A 25,558-nucleotide genomic window follows, 5' to 3' on the forward strand; every position below is an offset into this window, starting at 1 on the left:
TGGGCTGCAGAGCGAGCTCCAGGACAGGAACCAAAACTACACAGAGAAACCCTGTCTCGAAAAACCAAAGGGGGAAAAAAAAACCCACCAAGGACAACAACAATAGCAACAATTGTTACTATCGAGTAAATGGCAGAATGAAGCAGGATTACAGGCCAAAGTCAGAAAGAAGAAGCCTGCAGGCTTACCATTTGATGGCATTCAATCTGACACTGAAAGCAGCTCAGGGAAATCCCTGTTTCTAGATGCACTTTGGTCTGCAGTGGAGACGACACTTAATAGAATTTGAGGGTGTTACTGGGGAGATGGCTCAGCTGGTAAACCTTTTGCTAGGCAAGTGTGAGGACCTTAGCTTGGATACCCAAACCCAACAGAAAAACTGGGCACGTGAGTTTTTCCTATGTGAAACGGGAGGTGGAGACGAGAGAATACCCAGAAACTCATGGGCTTACTTAGCAGTGAACAAGAAGGAGACCTTGTCCCAAACAAGATAGAAGGCAGAGACTGACTCCTGAGGTTGTCATCTGACCTACATACACATACTGTGGCACACATATACCCACACTCATACACATGAACAAGAACACACACATATGTGTGCATACACCACACGCACACATATACACAAAAGTAAAAGTAAAGAGTTCAAGGCTTTGAGATAGGAAAAGGTGGGGGAGGGGAGGAACTGTGGTTCCCAGTTAAGTCCAAAGGGGATAGGGAGTTGGCCCAGGCAGCCACTGAACAGGGACTGTAATCAGGCAACAGCCGGATGACATTGATATATTGTTTAGGAAGGCTGACATTGCAAAATGAACAGTTGTGTTTCATCAGGACAAGGCCTAGGTCCTGCTGCCAGCTGATGCAAACCCAGGCAATGCTTTGCATCTGGTTGATGACTCAGCTATGTGACCTTGGGAGAGGGAGGAAAAAGGCAGAAGCCATTGTAGGTAAACTATGATGTGGGGCATTTCCTCACTTCTTTCCTATGAGTCACAACAGGAGAAAAGAGAAATATACTCCAAGCTGCTTGAATAAACATCCATGCCTAGGTGTTCTCATAAAACATACATGAAGCAAGCAAGGGTGACATTTCATGTAGAATGGGAAGGATTTGGCCCTTACAGCTGAAACAGTCCAATGTCCCAGGAGGGGGCAGAAATGTGACGCTGATCTCCACAGGCAGCAAGTTCATGATCACAGGCAATAAGAAAACAATAATTAAAAAAAATCTTAAAAAAAAAAAACAAAAACAAACAAACAAAAAAAAAGCGGGGGGTGGGGGGTGGGGGCGGGGAGAAGACCAGAGAGTGAAGCCTCCTAGTCCATGAAAGAATGAGCTGTGCCTGCAATTTCCAGTCTTCACAGCCTTTCCCAGAGCCAAAGAGAAGGAGTGTCTGGAGTTAGTAGCCTCTGTCACATTTAAAGCTGTTCTAAATGCCAGGACAGCCTAGTGACAGGAGCTTTAGGCACACTGCATAATACTCCATCTTACGGGGGCATAATTTTAGGATTCCCCAGTTATTGGCAGGGGGATTTAAAAAGCCGCTTGCAAGTCAGAGGAATGACCCTCTAACTGTGCTACTGTGGGCATTAGTATGCACCAACCAGCTCAGGAAAATTCTATCGGTCAAACCCAAACCTTCAACATTATATTCTGCAGTAGCAGCCTAATTGAAGACTTCCTCGGGCACGTGGCTATGAAGTTAGGATGCTGGGACTGTTTCCTACAGCACTGAATAATTAGCCTGATTCACAGGCTTCTAAGTGCATCTGTGGGCTCAGAAGGGCAAGCCATCAATCAAACGTGACAGGACGCTAGTAAACGAGAAGTAGGGCTCCTGTAATTGCTGTGAGGAAGGAAGACACGCTGATTGAGGGAAACATTTATTACCGAGGAAACTGCTCTGCGGTGGTACAGCATCTTTCCTCTGGTGCCCAAGTCAGAGGACTGTGTGCAGAGAAGCCATTTGCCCACATCAGGATGGCCTAGAAGAAAGCTCTACCCATCACCCCTTCTCAAATGTTGTCACATCTCAACTGCTTTTCGGGACCTCTCATTTTCTATGTGGCTTTCCTCAGTGGTCAAATTCATCTTTCTGAAGGACTGAGGGAAGGTGTCCATGTCCGTGTGTGTGTGTGTGTGTGTGTGTGTGTGTGTGTGTGTGTGTGCATTCACGCTTGCGCATGCACATGGTGGGGGGAGAGATCAACCTCAAGTGTGTATCACCGTGCTCAGCTTTTCTGCACGGGTCCTGGGGATTGAAAGCAGGTCAACATCCTGGCGAGGCAAGTGCTTTATAGACTGAGCCACCTCCCTGGCTCTATTTTTCTTTCTTTTTTTTTCTTATGTACTGCTGAGTTTGGGAAATACTGCAAACACTTTCGAGTGAGGAAAGTGAAAGATAGGCTATACGATGAAGTATTTGATTTAACTGACTGACATTAGGAGGGTGTGGTCTTTGTCAGCGGAGCCCAATTCCAGCAGCTGAGACCCCCTAACTAACCCTGCAAGAGAATCCTACGCAAAGAAATAGGTATGAGAGCAAGGATGGGCTAATGGAATCTACATTGACTGGCATCTGTGCCCGGTGTGGATTTTCTCTTTTTCATTTCCTTAGGGCTTTTTTTTTTTTTTTTAAATTAAATCCCATGGAATCTCGTATTTACACCATATGTTAAGTAGAAATCTCTTATTCATTCTCCCCTCTGCCCGGTTCTTCTATCAGTAAACTTACACTGATTAGAGCTTACACCTAAAGTAGATATTTTGAAAATATGGATTATAGCCAGGCGATGGTGGGGCATGCCTTTAATCCCAGCACTCGGGAGGCAGAGACAAGTGGATCTTTGTGAGTTGGAGGCCAGCCTGGTCTACAGAGTGAGATCCAGGAAAGGTGCAAAGCTACAAAGAGAAACCCTGTCTTGAAAAACCAAAAAAAAAAAAAAAAAAAAAAAAGAAAATATAGATTATAAACTGAAAGACATGGGACTCAGAATACCCATATTCTTTGAGTCCACTGTTTATAAGGACTCTAACATTGGGCAAAGAATTTAATGTCTCTGTGTCTTGATTATTTCATCTGTAAAATTAGGATAATAACAGTACTTAACTTGGAATTGGGAATGATTCAGAACAGTGTCTGCCATATGGGCATTATTAAAGTCCTACTAAAAAGGGTACCACGCTGTAAATGTTTAGCAGCTAGCTCTCTGGGCTAAAGAAAAAATCCAAACTATGGCATCTATAGTGTGGCAATTCTGTGGTGTAAATATTCCTACCTTGACCGGTTATCGAAATGGTCTCTGACTGCAGAGTTGAGCTGTAATAAAGATAGGTCGTACGTAAGATTACCTCAAGCTTACAGATAATGAAATGTGGCATACTAATCAAGACATATTTGTTACCTCCTAAACCTACATTTTAATGTAAGCTTGTGTCATTTGGTTTTTAATAACAGTTATGTTTAATCATTGACTCGGAGCATCCCTGAGAGTATGGCATTAGCTCCCACAAGCTGGTAGGAGCTGTTTCACACACTGCTTTCCTCACTCACTGAGGCATTTGGTCATTTTATTCAGCTGTTTCCTACTCTATAACAAACAACCTCAAATCTTAGTGCCTCAAAAACCAATAATTTTCTGTTCCTCACCCTTTCGTGTATCTGTGCTTAGCTGAACACTTCTGATCCACATGGTACAGCCATGGTCACTCACGAGATGTTTTTTTGTTTTTGTTTTTTTTTTCATCCACCAATGCCTTTCTTCATGGGGCCTTTCACCATTCAGCAGTCTACCCTGAGCATTTTTGTATGGTACTGGCTTCTAAGAAAGGGACATTACAATAGGTAATGCTGCAGAAGCCCATGGTCAAGGTCACGATGAACTGCGGAAGCGCAAGAATTCAAGGAGATGCTTTCTTTGGGACTGGGTCTTGCTCTGGGTGTTTCTCCTGCCTTAGCCCCTATTTACTAGAATTAGAGATGTGAGCCACCAGGCCTGGCTAAGATATGCTTGATTAAAGTTTCTTCATGCAGCAGTTTTCCACGTGTGGCAGCAGGAAATCCCAGGGGGCACATCTGGAATGAGTGCACAAAGGAATGAGTCATCTTGTATTGGATGGAGGATGTCTTTGTGTGTGTGTGTGTGTGTGTGTGTGTGTGTGTGTGTGTGTGCTGAAATAAATATGCAGCTGCAAAAGGAGGAGAGGAGCAGATAAGCATCAACAGTGTCACATAGAATCCAGGGCTTCTCAGCTGGGGTGATTTTTTTTTTTTTTTTTTTTTTTTTTTTTTTTTTTTGGTTTTTCGAGACAGGGTTTCTCTGTGTAGCTTTGCGCCTTTTCCTGGAACTCACTTGGTAGCCCAGGCTGGCCTCGAACTCACAGAGATCCGCCTGGCTCTGCCTCCCGAGTGCTGGGATTAAAGGCGTGCGCCACCACCGCCCGGCTGGGGTGATTTTTACCCCATCCACTCACAGGGCATTTGACAAAGACCTGCGACACTCCAGTTGTCAGAATTGGGGAAAGGTGTTGTTTGTGGTGGTCTGGGGATGCTGCTAACCAAGTGGAGGCCCCAGTGCATAGGTCAGAGTCTCCCAAAGAACAAGCCAAGCCGAACTGTCAGCAGCGACCCCACCAAGACACTCTGGGCGCAACCTCACACAGGCACAGCACTGACTGTTGCGTACGTACACGTTCTCTTCAAAACACATTTCCCCCTATCGCTTCTGACAGCACGGACCAAACATAAAACCATCTCCGAGCTCTCTAAATGTGCCTTCGGCCTATTTGGATTGCCTTCAAACAAACACGACAGATGTAGCATTCTGAGCTCCGATGCCTTGCCAGTCAGGCATATGCACGTTTGCACATCAACAGCAATAACATCCTGTGACTAAACGAGTCGGTGCTTGGAGTGTTCACTACAGCGTCTCCAATTACCTCATTTCCCCTAAGCCTGACTTTCTTAGTGCTACGCTTTTCTCTCTTCTCCACTTGAACAAGCTGATTCCTTGTGGTACGAAGGTTACCTGTGCTGGGCTTTGACAGAGTGGATATTCATTCATTAGCTAATAATTGTTCATTGAGCTGTTACTGTGTACAAGAGCTGCTCACTGGGCTGCAGCAGTGAATGAAACAATGATACACTTGCATAGAGCTTACTTTCTAGTTAGACAGACAATAAACAAGTGGGGTTTTTTGTTTTGTTTTGAGGCCAACTCCTTATGTATCCCTGGCTGTCCTGGAACTTTGTGTGTGGGCCAGCCTAGTCCTATTGCCTGGTTTGATACTATGTCCATTTAGCAAAATAATAGTGTACGTTCATCCCTTGGGGCTGGGAGCTCCCCAATCATGGACTCTGGGCCTGAATCTAGTACCAGGCTTGTGTTTCTTTTTCTTACTATTCTTATTATTTTATTTTATTTATATTTTTTCTTCTCTCTTTTTATCCTACAGGTCCTTTGCGTACATATTATGTTTTCCAGTTTAGTGTTTTCATGGGATTCCTGAGTATGTGAATAAGTGGGTCTCTGTTTCTTGTGCCTTCTCTTGGGCTCTTTTCCTTGTGTTTGTTTTGTCCAATTACAATCTGTTAGTTTTTGTTTTAATCTCACTATATTTTATTTTGTTTTGTTATTATCCCTTAGAAACGGAGAGGACCAAACAGATGCCATAACAGGCTGCTCAGTCTTCTCTCAGATATAAGGTCTCAATTTCAGTTTCCTGAGACTGAGAGAGCAGTTTCTGAGAGAGCCACAAACGAAGGACAATCAGTCTCCAACACCCCTGATAGCGAGGATGAGGAGGCCTGGTACTGCATGTACCAGGCCTGAGCCACAGCAGCTCAAGGTGATAGGTGATAACCAAATAAGGACAGAGTGTAGGACTTGTTCAGGCCTGCCCCCAAATGGAAAAGCTGTAGCCTTCACTAGCCCCTGACTAGCCCCAGCCAATTAGAATGTACTAGTATGATTGCCACTTGCTTAAGCCAATCATATATGAAATGACCTAACTGCCCTAGGAACTCTCCTTAGCTGTGCTTAAAAGAAGCCTGCAAGTCCTCTTGGGGTCATCACCATTTTGCCTTTGTGTGGGATGGTCAACCCCAACATGCTGGAATAATAAATGATTTTGTCGATTGCATAGTGGATGGCGGTCTTTGTGGGACTTCTCCAGGACCCTAACAGAAACCTGTTTGTTTTCTTATTATTTATTTATATTTTTACATGCATTGGTGTTTTGCTTGCATGTATGTCTGTGTAATGGTGTCAGATCACCTGGAACTGGAATTACAGACAGTTGTGAGCTGCCATGCGGTTGCTGGTAATTGAACCTGGTTCCTTTGGAAGAATATCTAGTACTCTTAACTGCTCAGCCATCTCTCAAGCCCCACGGACTTGTGTTTCTTTCAGTGAAGTGGGCATTAAATCCAACCAGAAAGTAGATGGCTGTGACTCCCATAACAGTCTTGCCACTGTTGTATCCATGGGTAATATTTTGTTACACTAGTTGTTGCAGGTCACAGAGGTCACAGCTCCATAAGATTGTTGATGGCTGCTTTCCCTCACCATCCTTGCACAGCACCTTCCAGTACTTTGAAAGCTATGTGCATACTCTTTTTCTCTATTTCTTTGCATGAAAAGTAAAGTTTATAATTTGAACCTTTTTCTTCTAACTTGCCAGGACTATTGGCAGTCACATGTACTCACAAAAGAAGTCCCCTTCATCTTTTTTTACAGCTGCATGCTATCCCAAATATTAGTTGATCCAACCAATCATCTTCTACATATGCACGTTTAGTTTCTGTATGTTGCAATTATGAATAATGCAACAATAAATAACTTTGTATCTAATTCCTTGTACAATATTTGTATACTGTTACAGTTTTATTTAAAATATCCAGACAGGGTTTTCTTACATAGCTCATGCTATTCTGAACTGTCTATATGGCCTTTCCTGACTCTTATTCCCTCTCCTCATCTGCTCAGCCACTTTGGTCATGTTAATGGCTTTCAAGAAAGACTCCCTTCCTCATGTTCCTGCCGGCCTTTGCTATTCCTCTAACAGATCTGCTTTTCCCCAGCTATCTAGGCAGTCTGTTCTTTCACCATCTTGAGGTTTTGCTACAATATCTCCGTGAAGTCTTTTCTTTCTTTTACTTTTTTTTTTTTTTTTTTTTTTTTTTTTTTGGTTTTTCAAGACAGGGTTTCTCTGAGTAGTTCTGGTGCCTGTCCTGGATCTTGCTCTGTAGACCAGGCTGGCTTCAAACTCACAGAGATCCGCCCGGCTCTACCTCTCGAGTGCTGGGATTAAAGGTGTGCATCACCACCACCCAGCCTGTGAAGCCTTTTCTGATGAGCGAAAACCTCCTCCTATTTGTCCTTTTCTCAGCTTCATCCATCACTTCATCTGTTAAACACTTTTATCCCTTTCAATTACCTCTGCCTGTTGTAGAAAGGAAGCTCCGAAGGGTAGAAGTAATTGTCAAGTTGGTTAACTACCCAGAGGAGTGCTTTGTACACATCACACTTTGAAAGAAAATTATTAAATGAATAAATGAATGAATGAGTACCACCATTGGCTTTAATAGATCATGGTTTAAGTATTGTGTATGTTCTCAATAGCACATGGCAGTTTAAATATGTGGGTTTTTTTTTTGAGACAGGGTGATGGATTTGAGCTGTGGGGCCAGGGATTGGGGGTCTTGAGGAGCTGGAAAATGTAAGAATGTATGGAGATGGAGCAGAAGCCTCTCCACTGCATTACTTCCTGCAGAAGAGGGACCCCCTCACCATCTACACATTTATCTCAAGGACATGTTTATACAGAACTAAAAGTGGCTTGTTTCAAAAAAATTGTTACATAACAGAGTCCATTACAGTCTACTCTTGGGATTCCCTAGATATCTGGTGTCAGCCATTCTGTGCTGACTCATAACCCCTGATGCTCACCATCCCGTCTTGGCATTGCTGGATATCCACATCAGCATCACGTTGTCTAAACATAAAGTCTTACACTTCCCTGTTCCATACACAGGGCCTCAGTATGTTTGTAGTGTAGGTTGGCCTTGAACTCGCTGTATATCCTACATTAGCTTAACCTCAAACTCCACCTCTTTCATCTCATCCTCTTGACTGTTGTGACCACGGGTATGCATCACCACGTCCAACTGCTGCTTAACTTCTCTGCAGCTCCTTCTGCATTTATGAATGAAATAAAAGTACCTGGCTGCTGTGAAGACTCACTGAGACCAGGCCCAGGAGGGGCATAGCTCAGTGCCAATCAAAACAAGCAATGAATGCTAGCTGTTACTAAAAAGTTATTGGTGTGCAAAAATGTATATAAAGATACTCGTTGTAGAGTCATTCATAGTATTGAAAAATAGGTTTCAAAAGTCAGAAAATGGTCACAGATCATACCACATTAGTGGTAGAAAATTAGCCATCAAAATGATAGATATAACTAGTAAGACTTTGTAGAAACAGAAAAAGACTCTATGTAAGTTAAATGAAAACAAAAACAACACTCTGTGTGTGTGTGTGTGTGCTACAAGATAATATAATTTTTGTTATATTTTTGTTATTTGTCTCTTCTTGGGAGTCCTTCTCTGCCAGATCTTCTTCTAATCCACTGTTCCTTCCCAATAAATATCTCCCCTTATCATCCCTTTTGAGGCAGGGTCTCACAATATAGTCCAGACTGGTCTTGAATTCTTCAACTTCAGCTTCTTCAGTACTGGAATTCTAAATTCACACCAAACCCCTATGGTTTTAAACCACAAAATCTCATAGTTTTACTTCCGTTTTCGTTCACAGCTGGTTCCTGATGGAGATGGGAAGAGGCATCAAATCTTTGCAAGGATTAGGACTTTGTCTAATGTTCCTTTCTTCAAGTGTGTTTCTAACTTCCAACTGAAGGGCTTAAGTCTAAATGAATCTCCATATCACAGTTAATCATTTAAATCTAAGCAAGGCCCATAGGAAAGAGTCCTCTGCCTTCAAATCCACCTCACATTCTAAGTCTCACAGTAGCTGGAATAGTTTTTGACTTAGAGACACTTCAGATACACATAGGACTTCTCCAGTACATACCTGAAGAGTGTTGGTAATTGTTGTTCTAATTAGGAATGCAAACTATGGGTTGATGAGTATCAGTAATTATGGCTTAGATTGGTGTTATTCTGATTCTTTTGACTTGCAGGGATTGTTTAAAAGAAGTTGAATGTTAAGCTTGTTTACTTTTGCTTTTTTTTTTCTTCGAGACAGGGTCTGACTGTACAGCCCTAGCTGGTCTGGACCCTGGTACTAGACCAGGCTGGCTTCAAACTCACAGAGAGCTCTCTGCCTCTGCCTTTTGAGTGCTCGGATTAAAGGCTTACACCAACACGCCACACTTTTCCTTTTTTTTTTTTTTTCATTTGAGACAGATTTTCACTCTATAACCCAGGCTGTTCTCACACTTGTGATCCTGCCTCAGCATCCTGAGTACTGGAATTACAGTTGTATCCTGCCAAACTCAGCCTAGAAATTATTTTCTTCCCAGTACTTTCTACATACTTTTTGTTCCAGACAGTCCGGCCCATTGATCTGCTAAGCACCGAATGCCTCCTGTATCCAGGTCTTTTGCCTAGCAGGACAAACCTAGGACCTGTCAGATACTTTGTACTTATTGAGTCTTTCCATATATCTTGGAGGAAAGGCACAGTAGTGAGAAAATGGGCTGTCTAGTTGGAATTAAATGGATTTTTAAATTTTTCACTTACATTTAAAATTTTTATGTTTATTTGTGCGTGTGTCTGTGTGTGCACACGCGTGCGTAAGCCATGACACACACATGAGGTCAGAAGACAACTGGTAGGTGTCAGTTCTCTCCTTTTACCACATGGGGTTCCAGGGTCCAACTCAGGCTGTCCACTTGGCAGCAAGTGATTTTAACCCCTGAGCCACCTCGATGGCTCCCTGTTTTGGGCCTTTTGAGATAAGGTTTCAGGCTAGCCTTGAACTCACACAATTCTTCTGCCTCAGCCTCTCAATGGTTGGGTTCATAAGTGTGTGTTGCTGTGCCTCCCTTTATGGATTTGATGACAACTGAGCTGTATGTGACTTTGAAGAACTTTCACCTGATTTTCAGTTTGCATAATCATAGCACTCATCTCTGGGCTTTAATATGTTAAATGAGATGCTATATGCAAAGTGCAAGCACAGAACTTGGTACACAGTAGACTCTCAGAGCAAACAACCCCAGTGTAGGTGCCGTTAGGATGAGTCAGTTTCGTGAATTGTCCACACCACACAATTAGCAAACTACAGAAGAAAGAATGGAATTCAGGCTGCTTTTTAACAGGTTGACTTTACAATACATGCATGCATGCATGCACAAGTTTATGTGCATGCACACATTCACCGGCATCAAGAATAATGAATACATACTTCATATACTGCTCTGCTCAGTAGATCCTTTTCCCCCTAGTCCAGAGTGTCAAAGTTGGGAAATTTTCCAAAGCTGTGACTAAAAGACAGGACTGGTTCTGCTGGGAATGGCAGTGATAAGTCCCCATTCTTGCCACAAATTCTTCCTTTGCAAGGTGAGGCTAGTCAACCTGTTATTTAACACGGGGATTAATTCCATGCTGGCAATATGCCGTGAACTTCTTAAAGAAACATGCCATTATGTGTCAGGCATCCTGCTGGGACAGTGTTCCTATATGTGACAGAATCTTTGAGTTGCTAGCTCCCTGTCTGCTAGCACCAGAGAGCTGCACAATACAGAACTTCAGTTCTGTCCAGTCTTGTGCTCTTGACTGTTGGCCTCTCCATTTTTTTTTTTCTGATTTTTGGTTTTGAGAGAAACAATAGGAAATGGATTTTTATTTTAAAAATGCTTTTAAAATGACTTTTATGCACATGAGGGTTTTGTCTGCACAGGTGCATGGGCACCATATGCATGTCCAGTGCCTGGAGAAGTGAGAAAGTGGCACCATATGCATGTCCAGTGCCTGGAGAAGTGAGAAAGTGGCACCATATGCATGTCCAGTGCCTGGAGAAGGGAGAAAGTGGCAGTAGACCACTGGAGCCAGGGTCATGGGTGGTTCTAAGTCACCACGTGTGCGCTGGGAATAGAACCCAGGTCCTCTGCAGGGGCAACAGTGTTCTTAACTGAGCCATCTTCCCAGCCTCTTCTTCTATCCTTCTGAGTTTTTAAGACAGAGTCTTGCTACACAGCTCAGGGTGGTCTGAAACTCTTGCTCTCAAGCTTCCTGAGTGTTGGGATTGCACACCCATCCCACCACACCTCCCTTGGACTCACGGGCTTTTATGTGGATGCTGGAGCTTGAGGAGTTTGATGACTGGCACCATTACAGGTGAGGAAGCCAAAGGCCTGAGAGGCTAAGTGGTTTCCACATGATGATATTGCTAAGAAGTGGTTTTGTCACAGTATAAACTTAGGTGTTTCTAAGTCAGGCGGTAGTGGCGCATGCCTTTGATCCCAGCACTCGGGAGGTACAGGCAGGTGGACCTCTGTGAGTCTGAAGCCAGCCTGGGCTACAGAGTGAGTTTCAGGACAGCCAGAGCTACGCAGAGAAACCCTGTCTTGAAACAAACAAACAAACATCAACAAAAACCTTCTAGTGTTTCTAAAGCCAGCCGTCAAGTCCAGCTCACTTACTCGGTGAGTCTGGGAACACAGCCTGGATTTTGGTTACATGACATTTTTGTCCTTTTCTCGTGCACATGTATTGAGGAGCTCATTAGTGGAATTTTCCATAGCCATGTTGGATAACCAATTTTTCTTATTCCTTAATTCCTTATACCTTATTTAAAATGACAGTGCTGGGGATAGGAAGAGGCAGGGACAGTGATTTTCTTGCAAGGTTGTGCCATTTGAACTCTCCTGACTATGTATGAAGAAGTTTCTCCACAGACTTTTCTTACTTGAGATTCTTTAGAATTCCAAATTTTGTATCCTCTCATTAAACTGTGAAATACTTAGCACCTTTCTGTCTTGTAAAATGTGTTGTTCTTTGGTTTTTCGAGACAGGGCTTCTCTATGTAGCTTTGGAGCCTGTCCTGGAGCTCACTCTGCAGACCAGGTTGGCCTCGAACTCACAGAGATCCGCCTGCCTCTGCCTCCCAAGGGCTGGGACTAAAGGCATGCACCACCACCGCCTGGCTAATGTACACTTCTTAACACTCAAAAGAGTAGTGACCAAAACAATTTTAAATAATGTAACAATGGAAACTCTGTGGGAATGCATCAATGTACATCTTTGTCTGGAGGATGTGAGCCATCTGGGCCACTTGGACCTAAGATTTTCAATTAATTTACAAAATAATAATTTTTCACACCCCAAATTCCACATTTATTTTAAGTTTGAGGATTTTTTCCCCCCTCACCGAGTCTGCTTTTTATTTTAGGTCCAGGCCTGATGCTAATCAAACATTACACCCAGCTCTGCTCTGAGTTGTTTTGAATCTACAAAGCACTGCTGCTTCTAGTTTTTGCCAACACTCCCCTCTTTTTCTACCATCCAATAATGATGCTTTTGTTTAGTGAGATGGGTGAGCAATCTCTCTTATTGCAGTAAGTTCAAATATTTTGTTCCCTACAGGTCAGTTTACAGCTGTGTTCTCTATGGAAGGTTTTTTACCGATCCTAAAGCTCCAAAACAACAGCAACAAAACAGAATAAAAGTTCTAGTGAAATCGCTATCTTTCCACCGATTGTTTTTTCAAAGCAATCATCTTGATCTGTAGCTAATTTGAAGCCCCTTAACGAACCAGATTAAAAGTCAAGGCCAAACCCCCTTCCAGTTCCCTTTGCACTCCTGTTAAAAGCAGTCTTTTCTCTTTATGAAAAATCCTTTCCCTAGATTTTTGTCCAACCACTCCACTCAGAAGGCCACCTCTTGGATATGCCCATTCTTAAATCGGTCTCAAATCGTCTCAAGATTTTCCAGTCCTCCGCTGCCCTCTACACCATCATCTTAATATTTTTTTTTCCATATCCTTCTCTGAAATTTTCTTCATTACTCAACTGTCTACCCTGAGACTGTAACGTCCAGGTACCACGACCGTGTGACAGCCGCACTCTGCAATGTCCAGACACCTGCCTGAAGTTGTGAGCGAATTGCCCACGGTGTGACCAAAGGGGAACTATCCACTTTACCTCCTCCTTTCCCTTTAAATAAACACTCTCCAAGAGACACCCACTCGGATTACAACCAGCGAGAACTAGGTGAAGGGCATGTGACCTCCCCACTGGCTCGAAATTCTTGCCGTTGCTCTGGGCAACCACTGTTTCCCACTAGACACGTCGTCGTCGCCGCCGCCCCGCCTGTCCCAGTTGGCCCCACCCCAGGACGTCGAGCTCTTAAAAAAAAAAAAAAAACGACACTGGCCCTTTAAGCCGCGAGGGCATTTCTGGTCACGTGGTCCGCGGCCACCGGAAGGGGAAGTTTCTCTTGTGAGCGCTGCCTCGCTTGTCCGAATTCGGTGGCGCCACGTCCGTCGGTCTCCGCCTCCTGCACCGCGGCTGCGTCCCTACTGTCCCTGGCCGAGCCGGCCCGAGGAGCGCGGGGTGGGCACGGGAGGAGGCGCGGCGCTGCGCAGCCGACCACCTGACGGGTGACCATGTCGGACATCGGGGACTGGTTCAGGAGCATCCCGGCCATCACGCGCTACTGGTTTGCTGCCACCGTCGCGGTCCCTTTGATCGGCAAGCTCGGTATTATCAGCCCGGCCTACTTCTTCCTCTGGCCCGAAGCCTTCCTCTATCGCTTCCAGGTAGTTAACTGGCGTCCGGGCAGTGGAGACTACAGCCCCCAGGTGTCCCCGCGGCGGCAGGACTGGTTCGGTGGGCTGCGGGGCGCGCTAGGGCTGGTGGGATCTGTAGTGCGTCCGGCTCCAGGGGTTTAAGGCGGGGTCCTTTGGGTCTCCGGAGGTCCTGAGGTTCTGAGCTAAGGCCTGGATAACTTAAGAGTCGCGTTTTGGTGTGCTGGGAAGTGACTCACGATACCTGTCTGGCAAGATCGTGCTTCCCGCCATCCGCACTCTGAAGGAAATAGTGAAAAGGTAAGTTAGTGATGTTACCATGCTGTTGGCAGATTGGGCCCACCTGCCTTAATGTCCTCTGCCCTCCCTCCATCCCCAACGTGGTGATGCCGTCTTAATCCGTGGTGTCTACTTGACAGACTTCTAGATGGGTGGTTTGCATGTTTGCAGCTTTTCTCTCCGCCTTATAGGAGTGGTTTAAGGCCAGAGATGAAAAAAAAAAAAAAGTGTGAATTTATCTGTATTTTCTGCGGGTCCTAATCCAGCACCTGGCATAGACTAGTTAAATGTATCAGTGAATGAGGAAACTACTCAGGAGACGGGAGGTGTCAGTTTTCTTAAGCATTCAGGAAAACACTCAAGATTACCATTCTAGGCCAAAGAATATTAATTTCCTAGAGGTTATTTTTATCGTTTCTGTGATATAAAAATTTAATCAGGGGAAGCTCAGATTCCAGGATTAGATATGAATCTCAACACATTCCTTGGCCTTCTCTTTCTGCTCTTCTCTGGGTGTTACTTTGTAGTCTCCTTTGCTGATTTCTCATTTTCCTGACCTGTAGGATCCCTCTGTAGTCACTCCCTAAACATGGGAGTCAGATCTTTACCAGTCAAGGGCATAAATACGTGAATGGGAGATTGTCAGATCCACAGGTATCTCTAGTGTAGTGGTAGAAATCACCACTTGATGACCAGTAGACATCTAATCAAATTTCCTTTTTGTCTTTGCCCTAGAAGTAAATAGCAAATGCGTTGCTAGAGGAGTTTAAACTAACAGTCATAGAGGCATCCCTGAGTTTTTTTGCCTTTGCTTTCTTTTCTAGTGCTGGAACTCAAACCCAGGGCATAGCATGTGCTAGGCGCGTGCTCTACCATTGAGCTACATACCTTGTACAGCCCCTTGACAATCTGTTAAGAAGGTCCTTTTGATTCTACCTCAACTGTATATCCAGAATACAGACAGGTCTTTCTCTTTCTCCATTGCAAGCTGTTATCATGCGAGCTTTGCTCTTTCTGTTCTCAGTGGGCAGGCTAGAGTGGTCCTGTTAAAACATAGATCATGTCCAGTCAGTCTCCCTGGAATCCTCCAGTATCTGAAATTTGATGAGTAAAACCCTTGCCTGCTTGCTGTTGACCCAAGTCTACCCCGGGGCTTTTGCACATGTTCTTTCTCTACTGAGGAAGATAATCATGACTCACTCATTAACCTCTGTGTCTCCTTCATGACTCTGCCCAAATGCCAGTTTACTTAAGGCCTTCTCTGATTGCTCTCCATCAGAGAATCTCCATCCTCCTTTGCTCTGTTTCCCTTCCCTTCTCCCTTCTCTATGCTATCTGTTGGTAAGGTCTTTACCACTGCCTTTGATACCTAGACCAGTGCTGGGCCCATAGCAGCTGCTTATATATTGCTCGAGTTCATGGAAGTAAGTGGATGCTTGCTATTTTCTGGGCACTTACTACAATAGTGAATTAGACAGAGGTTCTGATCCTATAAAAAAACAGAGGGAGGCACGTGGTTAAGGAGAATGATTTAAGGTACCGGTGTTTCTGAAAAGTCTAAGAGGACACTTCGAGAATGTCTTTGATTGGATCTGGCTTTGGACTTCACCTTCCAGAAAGTAGGAATAATAAACTTGGAAGATGGGGCAAAAACTGGGAACAATAAGAGCCAACTGAAGTTGTGAAGCCTGGTAGATGAAGACAGGGAGTTAACCAGGGGTGTACACTGGAGAGCAAAGGGGGGAAGGTAGATTAGGGCTGGATCATAGAGGGCCTTGTAGTTCATGGTAAGAGGCTGAAGTTTGAATTTTTTGCAGTGCTAAGGATCGATCGAACCTAGGGCCCTAGGGCATTGCACACGCTTGGCAAATGCTCTCTACCTTTGAACTTTTCTTTGAGAGTACCAGTGAAGCCTGGGAGGATTTGAACCAAACACTGAAAGATGACCGCCTACTCTGAGGAGTGGAGTTCGTGTGTTGGGAAGTGCTGGGTAATGGAATCAGAGAGAGACAAATTAGGAGGCCAGAAAGATGATGGTTTGGATCGAGGTGGCTGTGATTGATTTGGCAGTTAGTGTGGACAGGATTGTCACTAAATGGACTCAGAAGGTGAGCAGGTGAAGAAAAGTGGACTCAAGGATAGCATTGTTTTACAGGAGTGACTGACAGAGGCCTTTATGAAGTGGGAATGTTTAGAGGGGCTTGCGTATGGTTTGAGGTGTAGATTGTGGTTGTTAAATCTTGAGGTGCTTTTTAGGCATCCTAGTAGAGACAACCTGCAGCAGTTGGTTGTGAGAACATGGTTCTAGAGCACAGCCTGAATTGCATACTGTTTTCAATTACTTGCTTTGATAATTATGCTGTTGTGCACCTTGTACCTTGTGGCATGTTGGGTAATGTGTGTGCGTGAGGAGTGTTGGCTGTAAATCATTTTATGAGAACGCGTTTGAAACAGACTCTTGGAGCCGTCTTGTGAAATCTTGCTCACTTGTAGCCAGATTGGTAGAATAATCAACATCAAAAGCCTTTCTAATAAGCTACAGATACAGCAATATTAAAAGCAGGGAACCGACTAGAGACATCATTTGTGTCACACCTCAAGTATGGATGCCTCAGCCCCTTGGATGCAGATTTGTGGCAAACCTAGTAGAAACCATGCAGAAAGATGGGAAAGCACAGAAGGTGTGCTCTCACAGTTTCTGCAGGAGCCGCCTCTCCTTAGGCACTCCATCTGTGTCCGCTCAAAGAAATTGTGGGATAATTGATTTACAATTGTACATTCACAATTTGAAGTAACTAAAGATATATTCCTCCTCCTTTGTAGATCACTTTTGTGTGATGGGATGCTTTAAAACTAGAAACTTTAAAGCGCTGCTTCTCTAGTTTGGATAACAGAACACAGCAAGTGTGCTAAGACTCACTACTTGGCTGTCCGTAGTTTCTCCCTATCAGGTACTTCCCGTGATGGAGTGTCTTCATATTTGCCCCTGATTACAAGAGAGGTGTCTGTTTCCTGAAGCCTTAGTATTTGCTGAAATTATATGCCCCTGTGGAGCCTGCATTAAGTTTCATTTTTTAAAAACAAAATAGCATCATTCCCTTTGATCAGTATTGTGCTTTTCTATATGTATGTTCTCTCAGCTTCCACACTGTCTTGAGATAGTGCTGGCTCGTTTATGAACACCTACAACTGGCTTCTGTCTCAGCTAGTTAAGAGTGGTCTAAGTTGTCTTAAATTCCTTGCTAGCCCCTCACCCCCAAGTGTTTAGCAGAACATTTTGAAAAGTGATTTCTTCCAAATTAATTATAGAAAATGATTTTTCCTTTTTTCCTAGAAGGCCATAAGGCGTCGTGTACTTGAGTCATTTAGGATAGGAAGATTGCAGGCTTTCAAGTAGTTGGGTTTTGACATCAACTCAACTACTTACAACTCAGACTCTTACAGGTTGTGTGCCATGAACTAAGTTATTTATCTGTCTGGACCTCCACTATCCTTACTGAAAAGCAGAGATAGTATAATGATGTGCAAACTCACCAGTTACAGGACTATTGACTACAGGGCTCTTCAGTTTAATGCTGGTTTTTAATGTAGAAATTACAGTAAATGAATATATTAATTATAAGGTAAGTCCTAATTTCAGAAACACAAACAAAAATGCCTTTAAATCAAGGAACTATATTAGTTGTTTCATACCCTTCAAGTATAACACACAAAATATTGTTTGTATAATAACCAACAAATAGTCTTAATAAGTAAACTATTGAAATAGTTTACTATTTTTATTTATTAGTAGTAATAAGAGATTTTAATATTAATTTAAATCAGAAATATAACCCACTGGGGAAGCAGAGGCCAGGCTGGGCTGTACAGCAGGTTTCAGGCTAGCTTTGCTAGAGAGTGAGACCCTATTCCAATAAAGTGAAAAATAAACAATGGCAAGAATAAAGAAGGTCACTGGGGGCTAGGGATGTGGCTCAGTTCGTGTGGTGCCTGCCTAGAATTCCCAAAGCCTTGGGTTTGATCCCTGATACCACATAAACACCACATAGGCATGGTGACATGTAATGTAATCCCAGCACTCCAGGGTGGAGGCAGGAGGATCCAAATTCACAATCATCCTTGGCTATACAATAGCTTCAAGGATAGTCTATCTTAGAAAAAAATAGAAAGAACTAATAAACAACAACAAAAGGCCCCTAACTTAAAATGGGAAGACTTGAGCTCTCAGACAGGTGCTTCCATTTCCCAGCTTCTGTTTATCTTGTCACATTTAACCCAGTGACTTCAGGTTGGTTTAAGTGTATTTAAGAATATGCTTTATATACAGCTGGGAGGAAAGTAAACTTGGACTGTAGGCTGACATGTAGCAGCAGCAAGAGGGCTAACACCATCATTCAGCACACACATATATGATCATCTTGCTTGGAGACCTATGTGTGTGCACGCGCGTGCGCCCGTGAGTGCATGCGTGCGCTGTGCATGCACATGTGCATGTGCATGCTCAAGTATACAAGTTCTTGAAGGCCAGAGAACCTTGGGTGTCATTCCTCGGGAGCTGTAAGCCTTGTTTTTTGAGACCAGCTCTCTCACTGGGACCTGGGCTCACTGATTAGGCTAGGCTGGTTTTCATCCTCCCAGCACTGGACTGTGCCTGGCTTTTTACATGCCTTCTAGGTACTGAGCTCATGCCCTCATCCCCTTTCCCTGTCCCCCACAATGTTGACATTCTTTTTTTTTTTTTTTAAAGATTTATTTATTTACTTTGTATACAGCATGTATGACCAGAAGAGGGCACCGGATCTCATTACAGATGGTTGTGAGCCACCATGTAACGGTTGCTGGGAATTGAACTCAGGACCTCTGGAAGAGCAGTCAGTGCTCTTAACCTCTGAGCCATCTCTCCAGCCCAATGTTGACATTCTTAACTTCAAAATAACCCTTTTGTTTCAGACAAATCTTATTTTCACTTTACCATTCCGCTTTGATTCTGGATGGCATTTGCAATTATCTCATTAGCAGGTTATTTGAGAAGTTTTAGTTAAATGATGGACACTGTTGGAAGAGTAAAGAATAACAGGTCTTTTTGAAGGGTTTATAAGGCAGTGAACGTGTAGGCTAACGTCATCCTTCTGTGAGGAGCTCTGGTTCCTCAGATTACCTAAGTTCTAGTTAGGGCCTGGCTTTTCTCTGGAAGAACACACACACACACACACACACACACACACACACACACACACACATATTTGTAGCTGGGCATGGTGACACAGACTGTAATTTGAACACCTGGTAGGTTGAGTACCAGGGCCAGTCAGGATTACATAGCAAGACCCTGTTTAAAAAAAAAAAAAAAAAAAAAAAAAAAAGGAAAGCACAACCTCCCCCCAAAGAACCTCATCCCCACCAGGGCCAAGAAAACCCTCTGTCTATTAAGGGTCTGGCCTTGGGATGCTGTGTGGTGAACAGTTCCCTCCACCAAGTCCTCTCAGTGGGAGTGAGACACACAGTTCTGTCTGCCAGTCCTTGGTTCCTGCGCTGTGCCTGGCTGCTCCCTTAGCTTTCTAGAGTTGAGAATGTACCCTTCTACTCGTGGCCCTGCAAGTAAAGCCTGTTTCCTTATCCTATTTACATGTCAGATAGAGGAGAGAAGGGGCTGTTGAGGATTGCAGAAGTAAACACTGTATCCTTCTGAAAAGACCCAGTGCTTAGTGATTTCAAATTATAATTTTAAAGTAATACAAAAATAATAAGTCTCGTAGATGAATGAAAGCAAGTATAACTCAAGGGTAAGCTTAATGAACAGGGAAGAGAAGTGAGGTATTTTGACAGACACTGATTTCTAAAGAACAGGTGCACACAGTGGCTAAAAATAGTGTTGTGTCATCAGCGTTAGAGAAAATGTAGTCAGGGGAAAAAAACCCAAGGTTTCTTTTCTAAAAGCAGGCGTTGAGTAATTTAAAGGAATATGGGAGTAGGTGAAATGTGAATTTTTAAAAACCAGGCCAGTGGGTGTTTTTTGAAAGGTTGTAATAGTAGCACACCTCCATATATTCTTTAATTTTTTTTTTTTTTAAACAGCACATTTTCAATCCACTTTCTTGATTCCAACCTTTCCAGCCCTGTGAGATAAAGGATGAGGGCAGGTGTTCAGGACAAATGTCACCAGGTAAACAACGAAAGCCAGCTCCAAAGTCTAGCCATACAGGACTCCAAGGCTTAGGCACTTGCTTCTGCCCTGTATGGCAGGGCTTTTTGAAGGCAGGGCTGGCGGGGGTGGGGGGAGGCACGGATAGGTTTACTCTTAGTTCCTTTCTGGGTCATACAAGGATAGCAGTAGTGGAAATGTTTATTAATTGTATTTGCAATACTGATGTGTCTTCTGAGAGGCATTGTAAAGATGAGGGGTTAGTCTTACAAATTCTAGTCATGCTAGGACAGAATTCTATCTCTACTAGTTATTAGCTATTATGTAACTTTTTATCATGTTGTTTCCTCATCTATAAAACTCACTTTCTGAGTCATTGCATGTAAATATACCAAGCAGCGTACTAATTCATTAATTTTTTAAAAAGCTACTAATCAAGGTCTGAGGATGTATACAGCTTAGTTGATAAAGCATTTGCCCAGCATATTCAGGTCCTGGGTTCCACTCCCAGGACTCTCTAACAAAAGACAGTAACCAAAAAGTCATTAAGCAATTGGAGGCTGTATATGATTCTCCCCTTATACTTGGAAATTGAGGCTGAGAAATGCTAACTTTACAGCAGCTTGTGTTCAGGGCCTCCCATGTCTTCTGCAGTGCCATTTTCATGAGACAGTGCTGTTTCTGTTGCCAAGCTGTGAACGGAGATGATTGAACTGGTTGCCTCACTGCTTTAGTACGGGTTCTTGGGAGGTCACGTGGACTCCATACAGAGCGTTAAGCTCTGGGGGTTGCATTTCTGTCCATGGAGAATGGACTTGGCAGCTCTGTCTTGCAGGTCTCTGACTCTTACCTTCCATTCTAGCAGCCCTGGCTCGTCAGCAACTCTCTTCTATTTATTGTGTGATTGCAGTTCTTGGGGGCTTTGTGCCAAGAGTGTATTCTCCCTTCCTCGTGCCAGCTCTTGCTCATTTTGACAGTCTTCCCATGATTGATCCAGCCATGCTTTTTGTGCTTGGCACATGATAGTGTGCCTTCAGACACATAGCTTGTAAGCCAAAGGTCAGTGTTATGCTGTTTACCGAAGTCTAGGAGGCCATCACTTCATTATTGTTGTTTAGTAATGTTTTGGAGAAGTGAGCCAGTGAATGGTGAAGTGAAAGAAGATACACAATTTGATTTGTGTATAGGCTTGTGTGCTTGGGAGGGCCAAGAGGTTCAATTTTCAAATGCTACCTGCTTTAATGGTTGATTATGAAAGGAAAACGAGAAAGTTCTGGAGAAAACTGTAGAAGTTAGGCAAGCCTATGTCAGTGTCACATTGATAAAAAAGATGGTGGGCCAGTGGTGGTGGTGGTGGTGGTGGTGGTGGTGGTGGTGGTGGTGGCACACGCCTTTAATCCCAGTACTCGGGAGGCAGAGCCAGGCGGATCTCTGTGAGTTCCAGGCCAGCCTGGCCTACAAAGTGAGTTCCAGGAAAGGTGCAAAGCTACACAGAGTAACCCTGTCTCAAAAAACAAAAAACAAAAAACAAAAAAAAAAAAAAAGAATTTGTGAAAGAAAAGGGGGAAGGAGGTTCTGTTTCCTTAGATATGAAAAATAGATTATTAAATCAGAAATTAAAATAACTTAGTATAGGCACGCATTCTAAATGATCTAATCTAAAAGTAGGCCTTAAAATGAATTAGCCTTTTGTATAATTGGAGAAAGTACAGTTGCTTTAATGGAGACCAGAAAGCTAAATGACCATCTAGAAAAGTAAGTTGTGTCTTTTCCTCATTCTGTATGAATTGTGAAGGTGTTGCAGTAAAATTGAACATGTTTCTATCCTTAGAAAAAAATGTTAGAAAAAATTTGTAAGCATGGTAGTGATGGGTGCACTTGCCTGTGTATTAAACTTTTATGTTGATCTCACAGCAACAGTCCTGTAGAAGTCAGGGTATTTAAAGACAAGGATACTATACAGATAGATCCTGCTGTGTAAACTATAGCCAAGTACCATAACAGCATGAGTCTACTGACAGAAGAGAAATGACTGTAACAAGAAACTTCCATAATATTTAAAGAAATGCCAGTCTCTCGGGGAAGTGGATGTTTTGAAAATATAGAAAAGATAGGAAGAGAATATAGTTAGAAAATATAGAAAGATGCTCAGCTGAGGCAGAGGCAGGAGGATCTCTGAGAGTTCAAACTTACCCTGGTTTACAGAGTGAGTTTCAGGACAGCTTGGGCGTTTACATAGAGAAACCCAGTCTTGGGGAAAAAAAAAAAAAAGAAAGAAAGAAAGAAAGAAAGAAAGAAAGATGCTCAGCTTTCTCAAAGCAAATAAAAATTAGTTTTCAGGTTTGTGATTGTAAAATACTCTCTGTGGTGAATAAGTGTAGAAAGATGGCACTCATCTACATTTTAGAAGGAGGTATAAATTAATTAAACATTTCTGTAGACATTTGGCAATATCTACCAAAATAAGTGCATATGTCTGTTGATCTAACAGATTGATTCACAGGCATTTACTCTCTCTCTCTGTAAGAGTGTGTGTGTGTGTGTGTGTGTGTGTGTGTGTGTGTGTGTGTATGTGTGTGTGTGTTTGTAGAGGATATATAAAAATATTCATCATGGCATCATAACAGTTTAAACGAAGTTTGGATATCCACATAAAGAAAGACTGTGAAGCCAACAGAAATATTTTGTCAAGGGAATGAAGATATAAAACTGCAATTTAAAGTATGGTGAAGAAAGAAGAATATGATAGAACATAGAAGGAAATGGGCTGTGCATGGTAGCGTGCTCTTAGGATCTTGGCACTCAGGAGGCTGAGACAGGCAGATTGAGTGTTCTAGCATAGCCTGGGCTTTGTGACCCTGTTTCAAAAGCAAAGCAAAGGCCAGGTATGGTGGCACATGCCTTTGATCCCAGCACTTGAGAAGCAGAGCCAGGCAGATCTCTGAGTTTAAGGTTAGCCTAGTCTACGTTGTGAGTTCCAGGAGAGCCAGGGCTACACAGAGACACCCTTTCTCAACAAATCAAAAACAGAAGCTGGGCCTTGTGGTGCAGGCAACTCTTGATGCAGAGGCAGGAGGATTGAAAGTTGAAGAACTATCTGCTATAGTCAGGGCCAGCCTAGGCAATGTAGTGAGTCCCTCTCTCAAAATAAAATGTGAAAAGAGGGCTGAGATGTATCTCAGTGATAGAGCACTTAACCCATCATGTATAAGGCCTTGGGTTCAGTTCACAGTATTGCCCCCAAAAGGAAACCGGTCAGTTATTGCTGGAAATAACATTTGGAGATTGAAATCAGGACTTCCCCCTTCATGTTGATTCGCGCGCACGTGTGTGTGTGTGTGTGTGTGTGTGTGTGTGTGTGTGTGTGTGTGTGTGGTGGTGTTTGCTTTTGTGTCTATATTGCCTATTTAGCACATTAACCTGCTAACCTCTAGCATTTGAGTGTGATACTTTTACCTTAGGACTATCTGTAAGCCTGATCTCAGGCAAGACTAGCCATACATTTACATAGTATTGATTTTGTTAACTTGTTTAAAAATGTTTATTGATCATTTTTGATGTCCTTTTATTTCATTGATCTGTGAATTGATGTTATATAAGCTGGCGGGAGCTGTTTTCACAAATTGTATTGATGATGTCACTTTAGCTCTCATTGAAAGATAGTTAGATTTTGTTTTGTTAAAAGGAAAAAAAGTGTTCACTCTAGCTCAGAGAAACTGACAGCTGTTTGTTTCGATCTGTTCAGATATGGAGGCCATTCACTGCCACCTTTTATTTCCCCGTGGGTCCAGGAACTGGATTTCTTTATTTGGTCAATTTATATTTCTTATATCAGTACTCTACACGGCTTGAAGCAGGTAAGTTATCCATTACTGTTTGAAGTAGTGTTTCATTCTATGTTTACTTGCATTTGAGGGTCATTAGCATTATATAAAGGAATGGATAATGATGGGTTCTTACATGCACACTTGGTCAGGACTGTATTAGGCACTTAGCCTGCATTTTCTGTTTTGTTTTTGTGTTGTCGTTTTGTTTTTTTACCCCTTTGGAGATGGGGTCTTACTGTTTATCCCTGACTAGATCCAGATGGCCTCCAACTCAGAGATCCACCTGCTCTGCCTCTTGAGTCCTGGGATTAAAGTTGTGCTCTACCACCCCCGGCCTGGCTGAGTTTTTAGTCGCAGAGTGAGTTGTAAAGTAGCAGTGTTATAGAAGGGAATAACAGCAGATGAGAATTTCACATATCTTCCTCATCTGAAAGCCTGGGCTGTGTTCTCTGCAGGGCGTTTACCCACCAGCTCCACAGTTCTTCAGAGTTTTCTTGAGTGAGAGCAGCAGGAAATATTAGATAGAAGGATTTAGATTGTGGAGATAAACAGAAAATACAGGATAACTTTGAGAGGGCCTGGAACCTATTCCACCGGCCCTGACTCTCTCTGCTCCAGGGTATTTATAGAGACGCCAAGGGGTGGAGCAAAAGACCTCCCCCTAGCACAGCCAAGTGCAGACCATCTCAGACACCTGCATTCAGGCCCGTGGTCCAATCATCCTTTCTATGCGGACCTGCTGGGTCAGGTCACAAGGAACCTGAAAATGGGCTCCCACAGTTCTCAAACTTCCTCCAGGCATTGTCCTGCTAGAGTAAAGCTGGGCTAGAGTGTAAGCATCTCTTAGACTTAGGGTGAAAGGCCTACTTCATACAGGTCAGAGCCTCGTCTCGTTCTCAGTGGTTAAAGCACCCAGCTAGGGGTTGGAGAGGATGGCTGGGTGCGCATAAAGTACAAGACTGAGGATTTGATTTCAGCTCCTTTGAGCTATGGGAATAAGCTGGGTGTGGCTCTGCACCTGCAGTTCAGTGCGAGGAGACTAAGACCCAAGCATCCTGGGGGCTCTCTGGCCACCTAGTGGAGTCAGTTGTTAAGTCCAGTTTCAGTGCCTTGCTTAAAAAATAAGGTGGTGAACAGTAGAGGAAGACACTATTGACCTTTGACCTTCACACATGCACCATGGGTACCTGCATGTGCACACATGCATATACTACACATACACTTCATGTAGTCAGTATTTGGTACTCTGGTAGTTTTTCAAATATAACTTCTTGTATGATATAATGAGAAACAATGCAATGTTTTAAAAGTGTCTTGTTGAATTATGTATTTCCTACAATATTTTATGCTATTTTGAGTTGCTTATACAAAGAAGCTAAATTGATACTCTTTCAAAATACAAATGTACTTTTGTTGAGTATAAATGATTTGCAAAGGTTGGCTGACTTTGGAGATTTTATAAAACCACTGGCTCTTACTTAGGTCAGGTTTCTGAAGCATCCTTGAATCTCCCCAAGATTTGGAAATTATGACGGTCTTA

At 43.1% G+C, this 25,558-nt stretch overlaps 1 protein-coding gene across 1 annotated transcript in view; it reads left to right on the forward strand.

The window, feature by feature from the left end:
• The first annotated feature begins 13,431 nt into the window (after window positions 1–13,431).
• The window catches only part of Derl1 (derlin 1), a 28,499-nt gene continuing 16,372 nt past the window's right edge, over window positions 13,432–25,558 (forward strand). The window contains exons 1-2 of the mRNA XM_059246937.1: window positions 13,432–13,782; window positions 23,937–24,048. Of these exons, the coding sequence (XP_059102920.1) occupies window positions 13,630–13,782; window positions 23,937–24,048 (265 nt within the window). The 5' untranslated portion in view covers window positions 13,432–13,629. The remainder of the gene's footprint in view (window positions 13,783–23,936; window positions 24,049–25,558) is intronic.

This window comes from Peromyscus eremicus, chromosome 20, assembly GCF_949786415.1.
Source record: "Peromyscus eremicus chromosome 20, PerEre_H2_v1, whole genome shotgun sequence".
NCBI classification, from domain to species: domain Eukaryota; kingdom Metazoa; phylum Chordata; class Mammalia; order Rodentia; family Cricetidae; genus Peromyscus; species Peromyscus eremicus.